Genomic DNA, 24,405 nt, shown 5'->3' with positions numbered 1-24,405 from the left:
GAATCACTTCTGTGGATTGTAGCCATGCATCTTAGCACTGCACTGGGAGAAAAGGCAACCACCAAGGAGTGAAACTGCAGGGATGCTGACTGTACAGAATAAAATGCCAAATTTAGAGTTTTGCAGCCAACATTGGCAAATATGGAAATTTCATATACCAACTTGATTGAAACCAATTTCATATACCAACTTGATTAGGGTTTTCGTCATGGCAATCAACCACACAATTAATCATGGAGCAAAATTTGTGGCCCCTGGCATCAGGTCACACTGTAACAAAAGCTGCTCCAGGTTGCAACCTTCATTGAGTCTGTACTCTGCTTTGCAAACTATTCAGTTGAATATCCACCAAGGCATTAAGAATTATTTGTCAGTGCTGCAAAGCAACCAAGGTAATGGAGAAAAGTAGGCATCTTGGAAACGTTCACCTAATCAAAGTCATAACAAAGTGTAAAATTTCTCAAATACTTAAAAATATTGAGGAGGAGAATATTGACCAATATATTAAAACAGTACCATTTCAAAGGTTTTTCTATGGGTTCTTAGATTACACAAAAATGTAGAAAAACAAAAACAAAATTCAGAATAGAAGATAGGGGGATGAACAAAGTACATAAGGAAATTAACTATGTTTCCTTTGGCTAAATAGCAGAGTGCAAACATTTCAATGGAAAATCCAGGGCAAGAACGCAGAAGGATAAAGGAGAGAAGCAGAAATGGGTATTAATTGTAGGAATGTGACAGCATATTTGCACAAATTTCTTTTCAGTGCCAGGAGATTGATTAATTAAGACTTAACATACCACGACAAAACCAAAATCACCTGCACTCACATGGACACACTCAAACATTTTCTGGCAAATTAAGTGAGAACTCACTTTCAGCTTAAGTTAATCAAATTGGTTTTTTTTTAACCTTTTGGTACCAATAAATGACTTATATATCAGTAATTTCTTACAAGCAATTTCAATAGGGATGCATTGCATGCTTTCCCATGTAAACCCAAAAGGACATGCAATCACGAACAACAAAACATGCACTTTTAGTTTAAAAAATAAATTATTGACAAGATTCCCATTCACACATTTGCTGTGCCAAGTTACAAAAAAATCCTCACAATAGATCAATTCACAGCTTAAAGAACGGCATCTACCACTACGCTATAATGTCGTAGCTGTTTTATATCAAAAAACAAGATCACAAGAGAATGATCCAAACATAACAAACTCACATCCAAATACATGGCTAAATACTGTAGCAAATGTCCATTTCAGCTGGTTAAATAACCCCTGCACAGAGCAGATGCAACCGTTTAAGTAGTTTATAAACTGGAAGCACTAAAATGAGCATTAAATGCATATTTCTTTACATTGATACCAGAATGTCACAATAATGATCGATAAGGAAACAAGACTGGAAGGGGGAAGTGGGCAAATTAGAATTAAGTAGAGTGAAAAATTAGTTTAAACCGTTTATCCACTTCCACAAGTGTGAGCAACTATTCATACCCTTTATCACTCAAATGAGCTGACTTTAGTAGTTGTCTTAAACTTGTAATGTCTCTAAGTTCATGTGATCGAATGTTTGTGCATTGTACCACATCAAGTCTGTTAATAATGTTGTCTTCATAAAAGATCTCGAAAATGGTTGTGAAATTAAGGTCTTTTAAGGGGTTGGTGCTGAAGCCGCAACTCTTCACATCGTATATTAATTATTTGGATGCGGGGATTGAAGGCTTTGTGACCATGTTTGCAGATGATAGGCAGATAGGTGGAGGGGCAGGTAATGTGGAGAAAGCAGGGACTCTGCAAAAGGACTTGGACAGGTTGGGAGAGTGGGCTGAGAAGTGGTAGATGGAGCACTGCGTAGCAAAGTGTGGAGTCATGCATTTTGGTAATAGGAGTAAAGCCGTAGACTATTTTCTAAATGGGGAGAGAATCCAGAAATTGGAAATACAAAGGGACTTGGGAGGATTCCCAAAAAGTTCATTTGCAAGTTGAATCAGTAGTAAGGGAGGCAAATGCAATTTATTTTGAGAGTAGAACAAAAAGATGGATGTAATGCTAAAGCTTTATAAAGCACATTTGGAGTATTGTGAGTGATTTTGGGCCCCATATCTGAGGAAGGATGTGCTGGTGCTGGGGAGGGTCCAAAGGAGTTTTACGAGAATGATCCCCAGAATGAGCGGGTTAACATATGATGAGCGTTTGATGGCACTGGGCCTCTAATCCCTGGAGTTTAAAATGATGAGGGTGGAACCTCATTGAAGCTTACTGAATAGCAAAAGGCTTGGATAGAGTGGATATGGAGAGGATGTTTCCACTAGTGGGAGAGTTCAGGACCAGAAGTCAGCCTCAGAATTAAAGGATGTTCCTTTAGGAAGGAGATAAGGAGGAATTTCTTTAGTCAGATGGTGATGAATGTGTGGAATTAATTGCCACAGAAGGCTGTGGAGGCCAAGTCAATGGATATTTTTAGATAGATTCTTGATTAGTATGGGTGTCAGGGGGTATGGTGAGAATGTCGTTATGGGGAAGAACAGTTCAACCATGATTGAATGAGTAGACTTGATGAGCCAAATGTCCTAATTCTGCTCCGATCACTTATGAACATGAACTTTTATATCATTCCTTATTTGGTTAATTTGTCCCATCTTTTCGCTCACCAATTCAACTCACCAATAGAGAGGGGTGCTGTTGCCCTCTCCCTACAAATTTCTCTTTTACTCCACAACTCATTTTAGTGCCCATCTCCTTTCCTCCAACAGTTTTATTTTCCCGACTGTTTATAATCCATCTCCAATTGCCTTTGAGCAGTGTTTTCCCTGACCATTTGGGAGGGAAATGAATAAATGCTAGCGAGAAGAGATTCAGCAGGATGTTGTCTGAAATGGAGGTGTAGTTGAAAGAAGAGATTAGGTAGGCAGAGTTTGTTTTCCCTGGAGCCAAAGAAGCTGAGGAGTAACCTGACGGAGGTATATAAAATTAACAGGCATAGATGGGGAAGATGGCCATATAATCTTTTTCTCCCCCCAAGAAAGTATCAAAAGCAAAAATGCAGAGGTTTAATACGAGAGAAAGGAGAATTAAGAGATCTGAGGTGTATGTTTATTGCAAGGAGAGTGGTTATATCTGGAGCTCACTCCGAGGAAGTGGGAGCGAGATACAAGTACGACATTTAAGAGGCATTTAGGAAGGCACTTAAATAGGCAATGCATAAAAGACTACATTCTTCATGCAGGTAAATAGAATAATTGTAGTGGGCAAACGTTTGACATTACACGATGGGTCAAAGGCCCCACTTCTGCGCAATGCACCTCAATGATTCTATTAATTACTGTTTTTTAAATCAAAACGGTGGGCTCAAATAAGGCTGCCAGCAAGATCTTGCAAGAGAATGTCATTGGCACAATTAAAAAATCGATATAGGGCAGGAAATTTCATTTTAATAAGATTGGCAGCAATAAAAAAATAGTCCAGGTAGAATGCATTCAGTTACCGAGGAAAATATAGATGGAAATATTTTTTGCTGTAATCTTTCAATCTGTTTCAGATAGGTGCTTTGTGCTGAGAACTGCAAGCCTGAGTGGTTTTTTTCCCCCACATGATCTGGAACATAATTGACTGAAATTTAGGACAAAAAGGTTAATAAATGACTAAATTCAGATCTTGTCTGACATGCTTGAGTGCATTACGTACATAGCTTAGGTGAGGGCTAATATCAAATGTGTACAGCCAAAAAAAAATCACTTAACGTACCATACAATAGACTTGTTAGAAAAATTTATGTCCACATAATTAGTCAGTGACACCGCAGATCAAATGACCAATGAGCAAAGGCAGAGCTAAGGTGAAATGATCCATTTTAAGATTGTGAGTCAGTGCACAGAAGTATCCTGTGCCAAGGCATTATAAACACTCACTTGCTCTTATCCACATTAATGACCAAATTTGAACAGAAAAGTAAATAATTTTCAATGTCTGCCAAGAACATTTAAAAAAAAGATCTAACCAGTTGCGACTGCACAGATTTTAGAAGAATGCATAAAAATGGTGAAATGGGTGACATGGCAGAAGGAATTTAAATGCAGAGAAGCATGAATAATCGAATAGCTACACAGGATATCGCCAATGATCCAAGCACCAAAGAGAATGGCCTAATTAGGGACGGTCAGCATGGCTTGTTGCGTGATAAGCTAAACCGTCTTTCTTTTTTCCTCCTTGTGCTTCTGTGACCTATTCATAAAGACGATTCAATTAAATACTCTTGCTATCCACATTCCGATCCTACCTTCCCATCTGGGCAAGTAGAGGTGTTCCAAATTTCTTATACTTGTTAGTGACTGGGTATAATTGATACATCATGTTCCAGTCCTCAACTTTAAGAGAAAGACACCAAAGTCTGTTGACTCCCTTTGGGGTGCAACTCTGGAGTTCAAATAGGCCTCGGTAAGATGGCAGTGTCTTAATCTGGCCGTAAACATCTTCTTCCAGAAAATCTTTAGATTCTTATTCCCTGCCTCCCAACTCCCCCGTGTGTAACCTTGTTGTTTTCAAATAAATGTACACCTCACACTTAGCCATGTGAAAATTAATTTTCTAATTGCATCCATTAAGCAGGTTTAATATTTTCTTTCTGCTAACAACCCAAATAACCCATCCCCACCATCTGTAAATTCAGTAGCTATGTGTCAGGTTTGAATTCTACAATAAATTGCAGACAGTGGAGCTACTCAACAGAAACCATAAAGCTCCATCAAAGCAACTGGATTATGGACTTTAGAAACGGAGGCAGAATACACGAGCAAGAGAAATATGCAGAACATTTATAAATCAGTTATGCTTCAGCAACAGTGATCAATCCTGGGAACGAAACCTTAAAAAGAGCTACAAAATTGCAGAGCAGATTTATGAGAAAGATATCAAGATTGGTAGGTAAACCAGGCAGACTATTATTCTTCAAGGAAGAAAGTGTAAGCAAAGATTTTATTACGATGTTTGAAATGTAGGTATTTTGACACGTGGGGAACAAGAACAAGATTAAATTGGAGGAACAGCACCTCATATTTGGGTAGCTTACACCCCAGTGGTATGAATATTGACTTCTCTAATTTCAAGTAACCCTTGCTTTCCCTCTCTCCATCCCTCCCCCATCCTAGTTCTACGACCAAACTGACTTTAAACACCATGATTAACTTTTATCACTAAGCTTCATTATCACCTTCTCCTAGCCAACAATGATCTATTCTACAATTTCCTTGAACTGCATCTCCTTTGAGGTCTCATTTTCACCTTTTCTTATCTCTGTGTCTCCCTCTCCCCTGACTCGGTCTGTAGAAGGATCTCGACTTGAAACTTCACCCATTCCTTCTATCCAGAGATGCTATGTGTCCCGCTTAGTTACTCCAACAGTTTGTGTCTATCTTTGGTGTACCAGCATCTGCTGTTCCTTCCTACACACGTGGTCTGAGCAAGAAGGACACTGACCAGGTGGTGCTGATTTGTGTTCATTGGAAAGGGGAAACAGGCACCATGAGGCTTGGAAACAATCATGTCACGAGTTATGATGATCTGAAATAAAGTTAACAAAGCCGGTAGAAGCAGATAGACCAATTTACAAATGGAAAATGGACATGTACTCACAAAATAATAATTTTGTAGATCCACAGGACAAAATGGGATTAACAGAGTGGTTTTATGCTAAAATCATACAACATCCAACAAGGAAAACAAATAATCTCTCTTGTCATGGAAGATGTCAGCTTTATTAGAAAGGACAAATGTGTTCTTTATGGTGCAGCAGCAATAGTTCACTTCCACTTCAAATTTAGTATGTTGTACTTGGTGCTCACAATGTGGTCTCCTTTCTATTAAAAGCACAGATGAGGTGACATCCCTGCAGATTTCATTGTTGCCTGTCAGATGGACAAAATGTTGACATATTCACTATGAAGTACACTACCATTACTTATTTCACAATCTGTAACATGCACCTTGCTAAAATATGTACAAAATTATCTTCCCAGAAGTTACAATAATGTTTGTTTGGTTTCACTTTCCAGCTTCTTTCCCATCAATGCAATTTTATGAACTATTAAATACTAAAATAACATTTACTTTTTTGATGTGCTACTTCATATTCCAAACACACAAAAAGTTGGAGTAACTCAGCGGGACAGGCAGCATCTCTAAAGAAGAATGGGTGACTTTTCGGGTCGAGACCCTTCTTCCCAAACAGTTGTTTTTGGGAGGCAGGGGACAAGGAGAATAAAAAGTAGTATATTAAGAGCAACATTTCACCAGTTGGATGGATGCATTTGTCTTCCCTTACTACATGACTGAAAGAGGTCTAGAGAGTTTGAAGAAGGTGACAACCCATAACATCGCCTGTTCAGTCCCTCGAGAGATGCTGCCTGACCCACTGACTTCCACTAGCAATCTGTTTTGTGTAGAGAATGGAGGTAATGCAACAGAAGACATACTTTTCAAACGGTGCAAAAGAGGCCGTTGGGTCAGAAATATGGCCTCTATTCAAGTTTGAAGCTGTGACACAAAACTATGGCCATGGAATGAAATTTAATTACAGAAGAAATTGGGTTTGTGACAGAGGTTGAAGGAATCTCCTGTTTTTCATGAGGAAGGAAATTTTGGAATACTTCAGGATTGCTAGACAATGGAGATGGAGAAACAGCAAGGTGGTAATGGATATTAACAGTGTTTATATGGTTTCTTGTGTCTTTTGATGTGGGTATGTGGAATCTGGAATGGGCAAAGGAGAGATGTTTGGTGGGCTTCACAGGTAATGGTGCAGGATAGTTCGTGAGTATGAATCTTGGAGATTACATCATGGTCCCAAGTACAACAGATGATGGGGAGAGTTCCTTCCCAGCTGGCAGAACAGTTGCAATAAAGTTTGCTGCTGCTCTGTTTGGCAATGCAATATATTGCCAGCAAATCTATCTGCTTTTTTAATGAAGAATTCAGTTGTTTCAACATCAGCTGCACATTTTCTAACCTGAATTGTTACGTTTCCTACCCTGTACTTTTGGGGTAGATGTTTTATTGTTTCTTACAAAAAGGAGTGCATTCAAAAGCACGTAGTATAGGTTTTGGACACATGGTGATGTTTATTCCTTTTGACACTTCAATCCTTGATCAATAGCATATGGCTTTCAGTGTGTTTTGTGGTTTTAACAAAGCTGGGCACATTTTACAAATCCACTTGTTTTGTTTAAATTGTGGTATCCTGCACTTGCTGGTGCAGAGACAAACACCGGGGTTCAATTAATTGTGGCAAGTTGCAAAATGGCCTTGTGTTTACAGAATGCTGGATGTTGCTAACTAGTCTTGTACTTCAATAGAGTGAGATTTTTTAAAGCTATTGTTCCTGTTTGTAATAATCTGATTTTGTGTTTTTATAACATGGAACTGTAGTAGTTTTGCTGTTGTGATACCGAACTTGATAAGAATGTATTGAAGTTCCTTATTTTGTAGCGGCTTCATCTTTAAGTATGCAGACACAAGGAACTGCAGATGCTGGAATCTTGAGCAAAAAATGTCTGGAGAAACTCAGCTCGCCAGGTAGCATCTATGGAGGGAAATGGACATACAACATTTCAGGCCAGGATCATGTATCAGTCCAAAAAAGGGTCCTGACCCAAAATGTCATCTGGCTGATCCAGAGTTCCTGGCAATTCACTCTAGAGTAAACATGTTCATTTTTCAAAAATGATTTGTGATAAAACTTGTGTTCAACTGCAGCCAATTGGGTTAAAATGTAGTGGTAGTAATGAATTGAAATCAATTAATATTTTTATAAATAATCATCCAAATTAACATTGTTCAATTAATAAGCATAAAGCCAGTAAAAATTGAGTGCATATCTGCAAATTATCTCCAACATTAAAAGACTATTGCATTATTACATAAAGAAATCAAATCACTTCAACTCCAAATATAAATAAATAACTTTATCCAATTTGTAATTTATTTGCTAAGCTTCTCAAAATACTTCAATTTGGAAAAATTGAACTAATCTCAGAAGAAAATCAAGCACAACCATCTGGCACTCTTGAAGAGCTTCACCCACAGATTGCACCAAATATACAGTACAATGACATGAGCAGAGACTGCCATCAGGGGAAGTACCTTCTTTTGCAGGTTGCATGGCCTATTCAAGATCAGGCTTGCAAGAGGGAAATGTTGTAATCAAAAATGGAAAACCATTTCAAAGTCAACGATAACATAATTAAATAAGATGCTCCCTAAAAATTGTGGTATTTTTAAACAAGGCTGGATAAATGGAGTTGAGATACAAATTATGTTCATATTGAACAGAAACATCTCTTCCACCAATTAGTTTTGGATGAGAAACTCTGAATTTTAAATGTACATCAAGATATTTCAACAGCAACCATTTCCGACAACTAGGAAGGGCTCCCATGTCTAATATTCCAACTATTGCACAAACAAGTGTTTCCAAAATGTTGTTAGGTTGCCACCAATTTTATATTTTCAAGTATGGAACTTCCTTGAGTCTCTCTTGCTCCATCAATGCAATTTGAGGGGTTCAATGGAAATTCAATTTCTGCCAAGAAACCAATTTTCCAAAGTTACAACTACTGCACAGACATTGGCACGATGAGCGTTTGGCAGCACTGGGCCTGTACTCGCTGAAGTTTAGAAGAATGAGGGGGGACCTCATTGAATAGTGAAAGGCTCAGATAGAGTGGATGGGAGAGGATTTTTCCACTAGTGAGAGAGTCTAGGACTAGAGGTCATAGCCATAGAATTAAAGGATGTTTCTTTAGGAAGGAAACGAGGGGGAATTTCTTTAATCAGAGGGTGGTGAACCTGGAATTCTTTGCCACAGAAGGCTGTGGAGGCCAAGTCAATGGATATTTCTAAGGCAGAGATAGATAGATAGATTCTTGATTAGTACGGGTGTCAGGGGTTATGGGGAGAAGGCAGGAGAATGGCATAGGGAGGGGAAAATAGATCAGCCATGATTGAATGGCAGAGTAGACTTGATGGGCCGAATGGCCTAATTCTTCTCCTATCACATGACCTTATGACATTCTTAAGAAATTTCTACACTAGTAGAATTCATCTACCACTCATCTTCATAAAAATATTACACTGAATTATAACTAAGTTATAGTCTTGGTTAAAAGAAAGCCAACTCGTAGAATCACTTTCAGTGTTAAGCCTCCTTCCTGGTAGACCGCCATTGAACTTGCATCAACTTAAATAATTTCAAGTAAATTACCAGCATGAGTGGAAAAGTCCACCAACTCCTTGAAAGCAGATTTAAGGGCAACATTTATCTATAGTGTGTAACAAAGTGGCAGAGCATGTTCCTCTTAGAGTGAGCAGATTCCAAACCATGAATTAAAGTCATCACATAGCTTGCAGAATTAGTGAGCAAACAATTTAGCTATAAACCAATTGATATTTTGATATTCTTGCACTTGGGAGTACCAAAAGTGATGGATCAGACTGAATTTTAAACAACACAAACTAACACAAAGAACATTCTGGAATTGAACAAAGAATAAAAACAACAAAATGTAAGGTCTAAAATTATATTATGAAGAACGGGATAAGTTTCATGAGTCAGTTGGCTAAATAAAGTATTTTTTATTTTATTCTACGAGTGGGGTACAAAACTAAATCCCAATTCTGTTGAGAAGTGGAACAATCAATCCAGTAAAAAGTGCATGACTTCTTGTGATTTAGCCTTCATGAGCAGTCAGATATCTGAAGAAGGGTCTTGACCTGAAACGCCACCCATTCCTTCTCTCTAGAGATGTTACTCCAGCATTTTGTGTCTACCTAGTGAGATATCATAGATATCTGTTTTTTAAACTGCCATTTTATGCTCTGAAATATACCGAAATACAAATGTTATTCATATGCATTAAGTAGGCCGTTTCTGACTGAATGCAGCTTTAATATGCTGTCCCAACAACAGGAAAAGACCCCCCTCTGAACCACCTAAATGACAATAAACAATTATGATACCCTGTGAACCACAATATATACATTTCCCAACACCCCAAGCATATGATCTACGAGAAGTGAAAAACAATATTCTTCAAAGTGTTCCTTTCTGCAGGGACTGGGTGACTGCCCTTCATCCATGACTTGCAGCAGAGTCCACAGGTACACAGCACTGAAGAGTCCAATTGTTGCTGATGGCTAGTTGCTGCACCTCCTGATCACTTTACACCACCATCTGTACTTTAGGTCACAGGTTTTCAACTAAGGTGTAGGAAGGAACTGCAGATGCTAGTTTAAACTGAAGATGGACCCAAAAAGCTGGAGTAACTCAGTGGCTCAGGCAGCATCTCTGGGGAAAAGGCATAAGTCGAGACCAATCGTTAGACTGAGACTTGGGGGAAAGGGGAACAAGAGATACAGACGATGATATAGAGATATAGAACAGATGAATTAATGAGTTTTTAAAAAGTCACGATGATCAAAGAAACAGTCCACTGTTGGCCAACTCGTTCTCACCTAGCCCACAGCTAACAATGGACAGTTTCCTTGATCATCGTTACTTTTTTGCATGTCTTTTATTCATTTGTTTTATATCTGTCCATATTACCGTCTATATCTCTCGTTTCCTTTTCCCTGACTCTCAGTCTGAAGAAGGGTCTTGACCCAAAATGTCACCTCTTCCTTTTCTCCAGAGATGCTGCCCGACCCACTGAGTCACTCCAGCATTTTGTGACTATCTTAAGTTTTCAAGTGAAGTTTGCATTTCCTTCTCTTAATAATCATTTATTTTATGAAGCTTGTTCAGTATCCACCACTGAAGTCCACAAGAACAACCAACTTGTCTCCCTTTAAGAACTAAATATGCTCTCCCAAGAGCTGCTCACGAGGCCCTCTACCATCCAACTGCACTGCACAGCTTCTCCCCAAATAGCAAAAGCCAACAAAACATTCTGGAAAAAGGTTAACTTTCCCAATCCTAGCACTCTCTCAAAGGCAAACAATAACACAATGTAAGCACGTTGCCTCCAGTTGAGGAAGAGTATTCCAAGGTTAATACCTCAATTTTCAATCTTTTACCTTACTCAGTAGTCGGTGGGAGAGAGGATGATGGCAAAATTAACATCGCTGCTGGACAACAACTCCCACCCCATGCAGGACACTGTCACTGCACTGAGTAGCTCCTTCAGTGACAGACTCCTTCACCCCAAGTGTGTAAAGGAGAGATATAGGAGGTCCTTCCTTCCCGCTGCTGTGAGACTGCATAACCAGCACTGCTCCCAGCAGACGAGTCAACAATAACAGTTAAGGAATACACAGTAAATTGATGACAATTTATCCTTGTCTTTACTTTTATTTATAATGAATGATCTCTTGCTATCCACATTCTTTGCTGCTGTAACACTGTAAATTTCCCCGGTGGGGGACAAATAAAGGAATATATTATTATTATTAACAGTACATCAATGTAATAGAACTGAAACAATGACTGTCCATGTATCAAATGAAGAGGCAGACATAGTTTGGGCCCATTCAGGCTCCCATGGCTAAGCCTATGCCTTAGGAAAAGTGAATGGAATTAAAGGAGTTGTTCAATGTCAAATAACCTCAATGCTGTTTCAACAATATGTCCACTGACCCAGCTAGAATTAGATCCCTATCTCAGCTGACAGAGAATAGTAGCTGCGTCAAATGATCCAGTCTAGATAAACCTTTGATAACCAACCAAACCTTGCTTTTCCAGTTTGATATTACTCACCTGCTCTATTTAAATGGCAGAATATCAGCCTAAATCTGCACCTCTCTGTAACACATCAAGGTAGCTGTCGTCTGTACCAGTATGCCTTGTGCACCAAGAAATTTACAATGAGCATGTTATCAATTAAAAAAAATATTCAGTGGATGTATTCACAATCTTTTCATCCCAACCAGAGTAAACCAGTTTCACACTTCCTGGATCATGAAGTAACAAGGTCTCGACACCAATTACTCTTATTTCCATGATCTAATTCAAATATATTTCTAAAGGAAATGTTTCTGAAATCCTGTTGCATAAAATTCATAGCACCTGTAAGGTAGATAAACCGTCCATGGTGCTTCAGATGAACATTGGGTACAATTGAAACAATGCTGTGTATATATGACAAAATCAACCATGAAAGGATTAAGCTGCATTCGGAAAGGTGAAGAGGAAGAAGCAGCTGAGGGATAATTGCCTGGGTTTGCAATGGGATGCCAAATAAAAATGGAAGCAGGTGAGGGGATTTTACACAACGTTGCCCAATTCACATCACAGTCTCATGTTTGAAAGCATAATGAAATGGTATATATGAAAACGCATTCTTGTCTTCTTCCCACATTCAGAAGACAGTGACCGCGACTTTTAAAATAGTCTGTCAGTATCTCCCTTTTGACATCGCAGGTGTACCCTACAAAATACAGCATGAGCATTATACAGCATATTAGGCGCAAAAAGACTAAGCTGGGGGAATTTAAATCAAAATAACTTATTTCTCAATGGGACATCCTGCACTTTAGAAATCAGTGGTTTTCTTACATAAGTGCAAAAAACCAACAGGAGATAATAATTCCACTGTCAGAGTGAATTTCTGGCACCAATTCAAAGTTCCCCTCAGCTTCATAACATATATATATCTATATTCAATCATTCTCAAGGGGGCAAAATCCTGGTACTCTAAACTAAACTACCAGCATTACTATTCTTCCAAACACTTCACAAGGTCAGAAACAAATAAGCTGTGTTATGGCATTTGCTTGCTTCAAGAGCAAGGTTAATTATGCTTGCCCGTTCATAATCTGAGCTAATTTGGACATTCATAAAAATAATGAGCTAAATACAATGATGTAGCGGCTCCCAAGGGTCGGGCCATACTACTACCGACCCCTCGGCACGGGAATGGACCAGTCCCGGGAGGCGGTCCTGGAGGCAGGTATACAAGGACAAGGTTTGGGCGCCAAGCCATTCCGGCAGACTAGACCCGTCTGAGACCCACGATACAATAAAATATACCTTCCCGAAATACCTGGCTCCTTGCCTTTATCGACGCGCTACAATGATAGCTTAATTAACGTAATTACTTTCTGCATTAATATGCGTGCAACTTGCCACACAAAGTTATGCCTGTAAGTAACAGGCAGTAACAGTTCAAAGTAATAAACAAGAAAGTAAAAATTTAGATATTCTGCATACCAGATTAACTTTAAATAAAATTGTGGCACATATCTCCATTTTGTGGATTAAAAATAGGTACTATACAAAAGGTGGGGCATGTTTTGAGTGGCTTTGTTCTTTCAAGCAGAATCCAACCACTGGGTCATTGAATTAAAGCAATTATACATTATGTTTTTGAGAAAGGTAAATCTTTTCAATCATAATTAAAACAAGCGAACAAGCTAAATGACAAAAGCAATCCTTTATCACCACAGTCAATACCAAGACGGGTCTATTTAAACCCACTCCACCATTCCATAAGATCCTCAATCTTCTACCAGTGTCATTTTACTGCATTGCCCTTTAGCCCTAGATTCACAAAACAACCAGAAATCAGTTTTGAATTAACTCAACGCCTTTCTGCATGCTTCTCACCAGATTACTGTAATTTTGTCTTCCTTTTTATCTTTTGTTCCTCTATTGAGTTCTCAAATGTCCCTATTGCTCAATTCCTGGCAATTGCATAAGCCCCTTTTGATATAATACAATCTTCAATTTTCCCAATCAGTCACAAAAAGATCATATTTCCTGTTAGATTTTCATGCTTTAAAATGAATGTATTACCTCTTGCGTGCACCTCCAAACCACTGATTAGCACTGTGGTTATATAGTATTGACAATAGCATTTGGTGGACAACAAAAGTTCCCATTGTTTTCTGCCTTTTGCGGGTTTCAGCTCCACCCAAACAGATTTCAATTCTTCATCATAGTTTCATCCAAGGTGATCTGCCTCAACCCCATTAACAGCATTTACCACTTTCCTTTCATCCACCCTTTCCCAATGTCAAGTGTATGTAAATATTCAGCTCAGGGTTATTAAATGACTCATTTTAATCAATCTCACTGATTGGTTACAAAATCTAAATTCATAAGTTCTAGGAGCAGAATTAGGCCATTCAGCCCATCAAGACTACTCTGCCATTCAATCATGGCTGAACAATCTGTCCCTCTCAACCCCATTCTTCTGCCTTCTCCCCATAACCCTTGACACCCTTACTAATCAAGAATCTGTCAATCTCTGCCTTAAAAATATTCATTTACTTGGTCTCCATGCCCTCTGGCGATGAATTCCACAGACATAACCGTCTGACTAAAGAAATTCCTTCTCATCTCCTTTCTGAAGGTACGCCCTTTTATTCTAAGGTTCTGGCCTCTGGTCCTCGGCTCTCCCACTAATGGAAACATCCTCTCCACATTCACTTTATCCAGGCCTTTCACTATTTAGCAAGTTTCAATGAGGTCCCCCCCCCTCATCCTTCTAAACTCTAGCGAGTACAGGCCCAGAGTCTTCAAATGCTCATCATATTAACCTAATCATTCCTGGGATAATTCTCGTCAAAGTCCTCTAGACTCTCTCCAATGCCAGCACATTCTTCCTCAGATATGGGGCCCAAAATGGCTCACAATACTTCAAATGCGGTCTGACCAGTGCCTCATATGGGTCTCTACCCGAAATGTCACCTATTCCTTTTCGCCAGAGATGCTGTCTGACCCACTGTTATTTCAGCTTTTTGTGCCTATCCTCAGCATTACATCCCTGTTTTTGTATTGCAGTCCTCTCTAAATAAATAATTTTCTTTCCCCTTCCTTACTACCGATTCAAATTGCAAATTAACTTTTTGAGAATCCTGCACCAGCACTCCCAAGTCCCATTGTACCTACGATTTCTAAATTCTCTCCCCATTTAGAAAATAGTCTACACATTTATTCCCACTACCAAAATGCATCTCCACATTTTGCTACGCTGTATTCCGTCTGCCACTTCTCAGCCCACTCTCTCAACCTGTCCAAGTCCTTCTGCAGAGTCCCTACTTTCTCTACACTACCTGCCCTTCCAGCTATCTTCATATCATCTGAAAAATTGGCCACAAAGCCTTTAATTCCCTCATCCAAATCATTTATACACAACGTGAAGAGCACTAACCCCTGGGAACACCGCTAGTCACTAGCAGCCAAGCAGAAAAAGCCCCCTTTATTCCCACTCTTTGCCTTCTGCCATTCAGCCAACCTGCTATCCATGCTAGTATCTTCCTTCTGATGTCATGGGTTCTCATCTTATTTAGCAGCCTCACGTGCAGCACCTTATCAAAGGCCTTCTGAAAATCCAGGTAAACTATATCTACCCACTCTCCTTTGTCTAAGACACAAAGTGCTAGAGTAACTCAGTGAGACAGGCAGCATCCCTGGAGAGAAAGAATGGGTGACGATTCGGATCAAGACCCTTCTTCAAACCTTCTCCTTGGTCTATCCTGCTATTTACTTCCTCAAAGAATTCCAACAAGGTCAACAGGCAAGATAGACACAAAATGCTGGAGTAACTCAGCGGGACAGGCAGCATCTCTGGAGAGAAGGAATGAGTGTCGTTTCGGGTCAAGATCCTCCTTTAGGCCAATGTCAGGGGAGTGGGCGGTACGGAGATGAAATGTAGTCGGAGACAGTAAGACTGGTAGAACTGGGGAGGGAATGGAGAGAGGGTTGGAGGTGAGAAAGAGAAAGCAAGGGCTACTTGAAGTGATAAAATGTAGTCGGGGGATAAAATGTACTTCATCAGGCAAGGTTTCACAAAAGCATGTTGACTTCAGCCTATTTTATCATGTGCTTCTAAGTACTCAGAAACCTTGTCTTTTATAATGGACATCTGTCCAGATAATGGTCTCTAAGTGTCAGATTAAGAGTCAGATTCTGGCTATTTCAATGGCTAATACCAAAATTCTGACTACTCCACACCTATTGTTCTTCAATAGCACTTAATAAAAGCTACCATGGTCCACGGCACTCAATAGAAAAAAAATCATAACTAAAGCGTTGAGTTACTCCAGCAGTGTGTCTATCTTTAGAAAAAAAATCCAGCGTGGATTTCAAAGTATTAGCACTCACTGAGATTATGAAACTGGACAAAAAAAAATTTCACAAAGTACTACCAATCGAAATTTTGAAGAAAGTGCTTTGTGATTAATTCTTCTTCTCCACACCAACAACTAATAGATGGTCTCAAGTAAAATATAGTTTGTGATGATACCTCCCATAAAGCATGCCAACAAATTATGGTTGACGATTTCAATTACACTTACCGCACTCATAAGTTACTTTTTCCACGCTTCCTCAAGTTTTTAATTATTAATTTCCATTTTAACTTTTTCTTCTTTCAATTACATAATTTTGTCCCCATTTCACTTGTGCATGAATTTCATCAAACTAAATATTCAAATGTATGGTTCCCGGTTTTACTCCACACATCAGTGAGGATTCTATGATCTGTTAGTTAACAGACATGCTATAACACGCTCTGCTCACAAGCATCCCAGATTTTGCCCAAGTTGTCGTACTGAGATGGATTTTCAAAATCCTCAAAGTGATAGCACACAAACCTACTCAACATTTCCAAGAAGCTTCGAGAATAACGACCAGCGAATACGGTTCTTTGCCCCTGTCTGCAAAATGTCTCCAAATCATTAAGGTTATGAATGACATGATGACAAACAACAGATCTAAAAATTAAGGGACAGAAATATACAATTGAGATTGAACTAATTCATTAAAGAATGCAAAACCTCTCAGAACAATGCGAATGGCCTCATTTTATTAGTTAGCACCAAAGTTGGAGTCGAAACCGATACAAACGCACAGATTACTTTCCCCGTAAGCCTTGCTCTGATCTTGACCAAGATTATACCTGATCGGACTGCAACAAATCTGTCGTGTACGTTGGCCGGGTTATCTATCACACCCGTGCTTATCAAGAAGCGATCAACTTGTGCCTTAAAACAAAATCAAAAATTCTGCTTTCCGCCCTAGAGGGACAAAGTTCCAAAGACTCGAGATAAAGACCACAAGACAACCCGCATATTCCAGGTATTAGTCTAGTAACCATTTGCCAAATTACTTCTAATGCATTAACATTCATCTTTAAATCAAATGACTAATATTGATAACGCTGTTAGCTTTCCTCATATCTCGCTGCACCTGCATAACAGCTTCCAGTAAATCACGCCTGTAGAAAGTGTACATTCACCAATTACACGATGTACAGCTTGTGACTTCAAGACAACTCCAATGACCCTGTCAAATTTAATTTCCCTTGCACAAAATGATTCAACCTCAATTAGCTTGAATTTGCCCCACCATTAGGTCTTTAATATTGTCCTAATGGCAGGTGTCATGCTAACTGGTCTGCAGTTTCCTGCAGTCTCCCTCCATTTCTGACCAAAGGAACTAGGCAATAGCTGAAGTCAAGCATGAAGGGTCCCAACCCAAAACGTCGTCTATCCATTCCCTCCACAGACGCTGCCTGAGCTGCTGAGTTCCTCCAGCGCTTTGCTCGAGATTCTTGCATCTGCAGTTCCTTATATCAACAACGGTCACCAATTGAGTTTATGTTTAATAATAATCCTGCCCTCTCCCAGCAGATTGAATGAGGACATTCAGAGGGACAATGAGTTTTGCAGCCTTCAAGATAAACTCCTCAATCTCCTTTTTCAGAATATAACGAAACCTCAGAAGCTAGAGATATTAAGACTTCTGCTGTCCGTAACATTTTACAGTACTATTGGGTTCGCTGGCTCTGTGTAACATTCTTAATATGTTCCCATCCATCAACCACAGTGGGTGGCACACGGTGGTAGAGTTGCAGCCTTACAGCGCTAGAGACCCGGGTTCGATCCTGACTACAGGTGTGGTCTGCACGGATTTTGTACGTTCTCCCCGTAACCTGCATGGGTTTTCTCCAGGATCTCCAGTTTCCTCCCATACTCCAAAGATGTACAGGTTTGTAGGTAAATTGGCTTAGAAAAATTGTAAATTGTGCTTAGTGTGTACGAATCGATGGTCGGCATGGACTCGTTGGGCTGAGTGGCCCCTTTCCGTGCTGTATTTCTAAACTAAACAAAGAGCCCAAACTATTATCAGAGGAATTAAACACAAACAGTATAATAATACTAAAAAATTCAATGCAGAACGGCGAGTTAAATGACACCGAGGAAGAACAATGTGTGTTTGTCAGGGACAGGGTTTAACGTGACAGCTGGAAGGTGGCCAACAGTTGTAAACATAACCGTTGAAATGCCGCAGCTGTTTAAAACTTAAAATAGGTTACAAGTCAATGAATTAAAACATCGAAACAAATATATTTTTCTTGCTACCTTAAATATGAAAGGACTAAGGTGATGTGCTTGCTCGAGACTTAAACAAGCTTCTAGAATAAATATATATTTCCTACGAGTGATGGTAGGTAATTCCCTATAGGCAGTTTCAGAGCCTGGAAAAGCAGATCCAGGAGTACAATATCCATCAGATGTAGTGAGTAATGGTGAGTCATGGTTATCTTCAAATTCCAAATTTCTCACATACGTTATATGAGAGCAAAATACAAGCCTTCCGAGGTTAGAATATAAGGAATCACACAGGGCTGCAAGTTTAATGTCCATTCCGGATAAAACAGCAGCTGTTTACTGCAGAAACTTCTCTAACCTCTTGTTATAGCGATGGAAATCCACGCCGAGCCCAGTTTAAAGCCATTTGACAATAACACTTGGAGAATTGTACCGAGAGCAGAATGATGGCAGTGTGGACACCAACAGGGCTCGGCCATGAAGTCTCACAAATCAATGCAACTGCGAGGAGGGGAAGTGGGAAGGAGTGAGAGAGTAAGATTTGATCTTATCTGCCCAGGACTTGTGGATTCCTGGCCGGGAACCTGACTCACGGAGCTGAGTTGCTCCAACATTTTGGGTCTGTGTGTGGACTGTCCAGCGACCGATGACCCCAGGGACAGATCCAACGACGGGTGCAGGGCCACCGAGGACAGACTGACAGGGACAGGGTCTGAAGGAGGGTCTCGACACGAAACGTCACCCATTCCCTTTGCAGAATGCTGCCTGCCCCGCTGAGTTATACGGACCGGGGACACACACACACGAACCGGGGGGTGGAAGAGACACACGGTCACGGAGGGGACACTCACTCACTCACACACACACGGACGGGCGGGGCGGGGCGGGGGCACAGTGGTAGAGCTGCTGCCTTACAGCGCTAGACACCCGGGTGGTGGAAGAGACACACGGTCATGGAGGGGACACTCACTCACTCACACACACACGGACGGGCGGGGCGGGGCGGGGGCACAGTGGTAGAGCTGCTGCCTTACAGCGCTAGACACCCGGGTGGTGGAAGAGACACACGGTCATGGAGGGGACACACACGCGGGCGGGCGGGCGGGGGGGCGGGGTAACGGACACACACGGACACTGGGGGACCGGGGAGGGAGCTGCAGGGCGCGGCCCCGGGACTAGGCCGCAGCCCCGGGCTGGCGTGGTGCAGCGGCCTACCTGGATGAACTGTATGGTGAGGGCGCTCTTGCCCACGCCGCCGCCGCCCACCACCACCAGCTTGTACTTCTCCTGCACCGCGCCCTCCCTGGCGGCCGCCATGGCAACGGGGCCTGGGCCCGGCCCGAGCCTCGGCCTCCCGCCCGGGGCCGCCTACTGCCGGCGGGAAACGGACACGGGCCCCGCTCACACCTCAGCTCAGCGCTCCGCAGCGGAGGGCCCACACGCTGCCGGGAGAGGGTGTGGGTGCGGGTGCGGACTGGCGGACAGACTGAGGGAAAGCTGCGGTCAGGCGCCGCCGATCATGAGAAGGGCGGGAGGACGCCCCGCGGAGAATGGAGGCGGCGCACGCTAATGCATGCAGATCAGCTGCTGAATATTCATGAACGGCGCAGGGGACGCACGCTAATACATGCAAATAACCTGCCGAATATTCATGTCCCGCACGTGCATAATATATGCAAATAAGCCGCTGAATATTCACGCTTGTGGCCCGCCCTAACGACGCATGCTAATACATGCAGATTTGCTGCTGAATATTCACATTTCCACACCAGAGAATGAGGTCAAGAGTGTTTAATTGCCATGTGTACCGACCAGGGGGACAACGAAATGCTGCAGATGCTGATTTATAGCGAAGATAGGCACAAAATGCTGGAGTAAGTCAGGCAACATCTCTGGAGAGAAGGAACCGGTGACGTTTCTGGTCGAGACCTTTCTTCATCTCCCTCACAGCAGTTTAGCAGCCCCTATACACAATATCCATCAATAATATGAATGAATGAATAAGTTTATTGGCCAAGTATGCATATACAAGGAATGTGCCTTGGTGCTCCGCTCGCAAATGACAACATAAACATACAGTTAACAATTAAGAATAAAACATAAATACATCAAAATAATAAGGATACACCATTACGGTCTAAACATGTGGGTGAAAATAAACCAGATCAAAAAAGAGACTACAGACTTTGGTTATTGAGTAGAACTATCACTCGTGGGGGGGGGGGGGGGGGAAGCTGTTTTTATGTCTGGCTGTGGCTGCTTTGACAGTCCGGAGTCGCCTTCCAGAGGGAAGTGCTACGAAGAGTTTGTGGCCAGGGTGAGAGGGGTCAGAGATGATCTTGCCCGCTCGATTCCTGGCCCTTGCAGTGTACAGTTCGTCAATGGGGGGAAGGTTGCAGCCAACAACCTTCTCAGCTGATCGAACGATCCGTTGCAGCCTCCAGATGTCATGCTTGGTGGCTGAGCCAAACCAGACCATGATGGAGAAGGTGAGGACGGACTCAATGATAGCAGTATAGAATTGGTCCATCATTGCCTGTGGGAGATTGTGTTTCTTCAGTTGCCGCAGGAAGTACATCCTCTGTTGGGCCTTTTTGACTGTGGAGACGATGGTGGCCCCCCATTTAAGGTCCCTGGAGATGATGGTTCCAAGGAACTTAAATGACTCCACAGATGTGACTATGGTGTTGTTGATGGTGAGTGGGGGGAGGGAGGGCGATCTCTTCGAAAGTCTACAATTAGTTCCACTGTCTTGAGAGCATTGAGCTCCAGGTTGTTGCGATGGCACCAGGACGCCAGCTGTGTGTCACTTCCCATCTGTAGGCAGATTCCTCCCCATCCTGGATCAGTCCAATCAGGGTAGTGTCATCCGCAAACTTGAGGAGCTTGACATATTATATAACAAACACAAAACCTAATGAATTAAGAATCCCAGTCGCAGTGCAAACACAAGCCCCAGGTTCGCAGTGGAACCAAAGACAGTCCATAGTCCACAGAAGTTAGCGCTCACAGTGTAGGTGCACACACGTTGCATCTCTCTATTCACCACTGGTGGATGGCTCGAAAGGAGGAACAGAAATGTTTTTCGCTCAGCTCCACGCAAAAGCTGTGTGTGTAACAAAAAAGAAACCTGCCTTTGGTTTTACACCTGCAGATGGGTGTTTGTTCGCATTTCAACATAATATCAACCAGATTCTCCTCCTTTGTGTTTTTCCCCCAATGAGTCGTACAGAGTTACAGAGCATACAGCATGGAAATGGCCCTTCAGCCCAACTTGTCCATGTCGACTAAAAAAAGATAGGTCCTGGTAATCGAAAAGTTTTTAAAAAATCAATCCAGGAAGAAATGTTGCTCATTTCACATCAGGAAGAATTAATGTAATTGGAAAAAACACTAGACTACAAACGTCAAGTGAAAAAAATGAGGAACTCGAAACTAAAATATATCACTTTGCACCGAGCGAGGGGTCTGTCACTCCGTTACTTTATGAACAATCTTTAACTTTAACTTTCTAATGTTGCAATGTTAATTAATATATCATGCACCGGTAATGAACTGACATGGAGTGCCCAGTGTTCTGGACACTCCGTGTCAGTTCATTGAAGCTACCGGCTTTAATTCTGGGGAATAACAAGGGGAAAACATATTATCAGTGCCGAAAGTTGCTTTGCAAGTCTACATTAAATTCACCTTTTAAACAAAATGCCAGTGTTTCGCGAATGAGTTAAAATATTATCTGCCAGTGCATTAATTTTACCTGAAGGCTAGCAAAAATCCCGGACATTTTTCTCTGTCTGGGATTACCCCTGTGATTGGGACTATGTGAAATAGTTCCGCAGTCTTGCTCGCATGAAAGCGAGTGATCTGCGGCATCAGAATTGCCACCAATTCATTCCTCTGAGAGTCACTTATATCCGACTTCATATTCATATATGTATCGTTATCGCGTCTCAACAGAGGGAGTTATGATAATGTCCTGTTTAATATTAATGTCACATTAGCTGCAGTCACGTGTCCGCAGAGAGGAACAAGATGATTCAAACTTTCCATTCCTCCACAATAACGTGATGATTAGAATTCGTGAATAATTCAACCAGTCTTTCATCGTCACGCCGAATACTTTTTTTAACAGCCCGTACGAGTCACAGCTATTTAGTGAAAGATTTATCCAACAGACCTTGTATTTGCACAACTCTATAAAGTCAGTGGATCTGTGTTCAGCTTCAAGTACGTTTTAAACATGAGTCATTGTCATTGCCATTGTCTAAATGTTAGACACAAACAGCTGCAGTAACTCAGCAGGTGGAGAAAAGGAATAGACGTTTCAGGTTGAGACCCTTCTTCAGACTGAGAGTCAGGGGAAAGGGAAACGAGAGATATAGACGGTGATGTAGAGAGGGATAGAACAACTGAATGAAGCATATGCAAAAAAAAGTAACGATGATAAAGGAAAAAGGCCATTGTTAGCTGTGGGCTAGGTGAAAACGAGTTACAGAAAATGAGACTCAACAAGACGACTTTGAAACTAGGACAACGACTTGGGTGGGAGAGGGACGGAGAGAAAGGGGATGCAAGGGTTACTTGAAGTTAGAGAAATCAAACTTTAAACCGTAGGACTGGAACCTACTGTTGTTTTCTATAAATCACAGTTCGCTCGTTATAACAGAAATCTAAAGGTTCACTTGGAAATAATATTTGAATGGAAAAGAAATGTAATGTTGGAAATATTCGGCAGGTCAGAGAGGGTTAGTGGTTGGGTCGAAGACTGAAATGTGAAGAAGGTCCCGGCCTTATCCATGTTCTCCAGAGACGCTGCCTGGCCCGCTGAGTTACTCCAGCTCTTTATGATTTGCTCTAGATTCCAGCGCCTGAAGTTCCTTGTGTTTCGAGTTTGTTAGCTGACAGCTCAGGGTGTTTGGAATCCGAGTGTTGGATGAGTCTGTGATGAAATGCTGAACTTGCCAGCACTTGCAGGAATGGTAACAGTTCGCTGTGAACATCTGCCTTTCACCGGATCTACAATTCAGCCGCTGTCTTCACCTTGAAACTCATTCGACACAGCGTGTTGTATCTGCCTGTCCCTCTGAATGTCTGAACACAGAACTAACCATGATATACCGACACTCTCATTCTCATTTCACATCTCATTATACCCAACGCTTCGTGGTTTAGGTGACAACTACTTAATTTTTTCCTTTTCCACCAAATCACACAACAGCCCCACAAAACACTACAGGCAACCGCTTAGGTTCATGAGCGCCACCATCCAGCCGATCGTGGTAACGCTCCTTCTGTGCCAGTTCCCAGAAGCTCAATTAACTTGTTCAAACGAAGTCGGTGACTTCAAAAAACGGATTCCACCTTCTCGTCTGAACACGGTCACAGTTCCATATATGAATTCTCTCCCCCATCGGGTGCATCCTAGACTCTAATCCTGGCAGCAAACCACATAACATGATGGACATGAATTAAGATTCAAGATTCGTTGTGTCCCACAGTTTTCGATCCTCCACCAAAGTGAACAATTACTCCCTTAGTGACTTTCAACACCTCCATCAGATTTCTCCAATCCCACATTCCAAGGACAATAACCCTCACATCTCCAGTTTATCCACCAAAAGAGCAATCATTTTATTCTAGCACCTCTTCTGAAATATTTACATATTTCCAAAATGTAACATCCAGACCCAGACACCATTAGGCTACTTAATAAACCCTCATCATGGTTTACTTGTTCTTATCCTTTGTGCCCTTATTGATAAAGCACAAGATCCCATACACCTTTAACCCCTTCCTCATCCACATGCCACTGTCAATGATCTATACAGTGGAAAGACACAAAACGCTGCAGTAACTCAGCAGCTAAGAAAGCATCTCTGGAGAAAAGGAACAGGTGACGTTTCAGGTTGAGACCCTTCTTCAGACGTATCTATTTTTGGTTTAAACCAGCATTTGTAGTTCCTTCCTACACATCAGTGGACATATCCTCCTGCATCTCCCTGTTCTTGCATCGCTTTTAGAAGCGAGCATCCTGGGCCTGTTCTCATTCTAATTCTTCTTACAAACA

At 41.4% G+C, this 24,405-nt stretch overlaps 1 protein-coding gene across 1 annotated transcript in view; it reads right to left on the bottom strand.

The window, feature by feature from the left end:
• rras2 (RAS related 2) overlaps window positions 1-19,890 on the bottom strand; it is a 44,939-nt gene extending 25,049 nt beyond the window's left edge. The window contains exon 1 of the mRNA XM_078414982.1: window positions 19,554-19,890. Coding sequence (XP_078271108.1) covers window positions 19,554-19,655 — 102 coding nt within the window. The 5' untranslated portion in view covers window positions 19,656-19,890. The remainder of the gene's footprint in view (window positions 1-19,553) is intronic.
• Window positions 19,891-24,405: the final 4,515 nt, after the last annotated feature.

This window comes from Rhinoraja longicauda, chromosome 18 (genome assembly GCF_053455715.1).
Source record: "Rhinoraja longicauda isolate Sanriku21f chromosome 18, sRhiLon1.1, whole genome shotgun sequence".
Taxonomy (NCBI): domain Eukaryota; kingdom Metazoa; phylum Chordata; class Chondrichthyes; order Rajiformes; family Arhynchobatidae; genus Rhinoraja; species Rhinoraja longicauda.
Note: the sequence above shows the minus strand (reverse complement) of the source record. Positions and strands in the feature narration are given on the sequence as shown.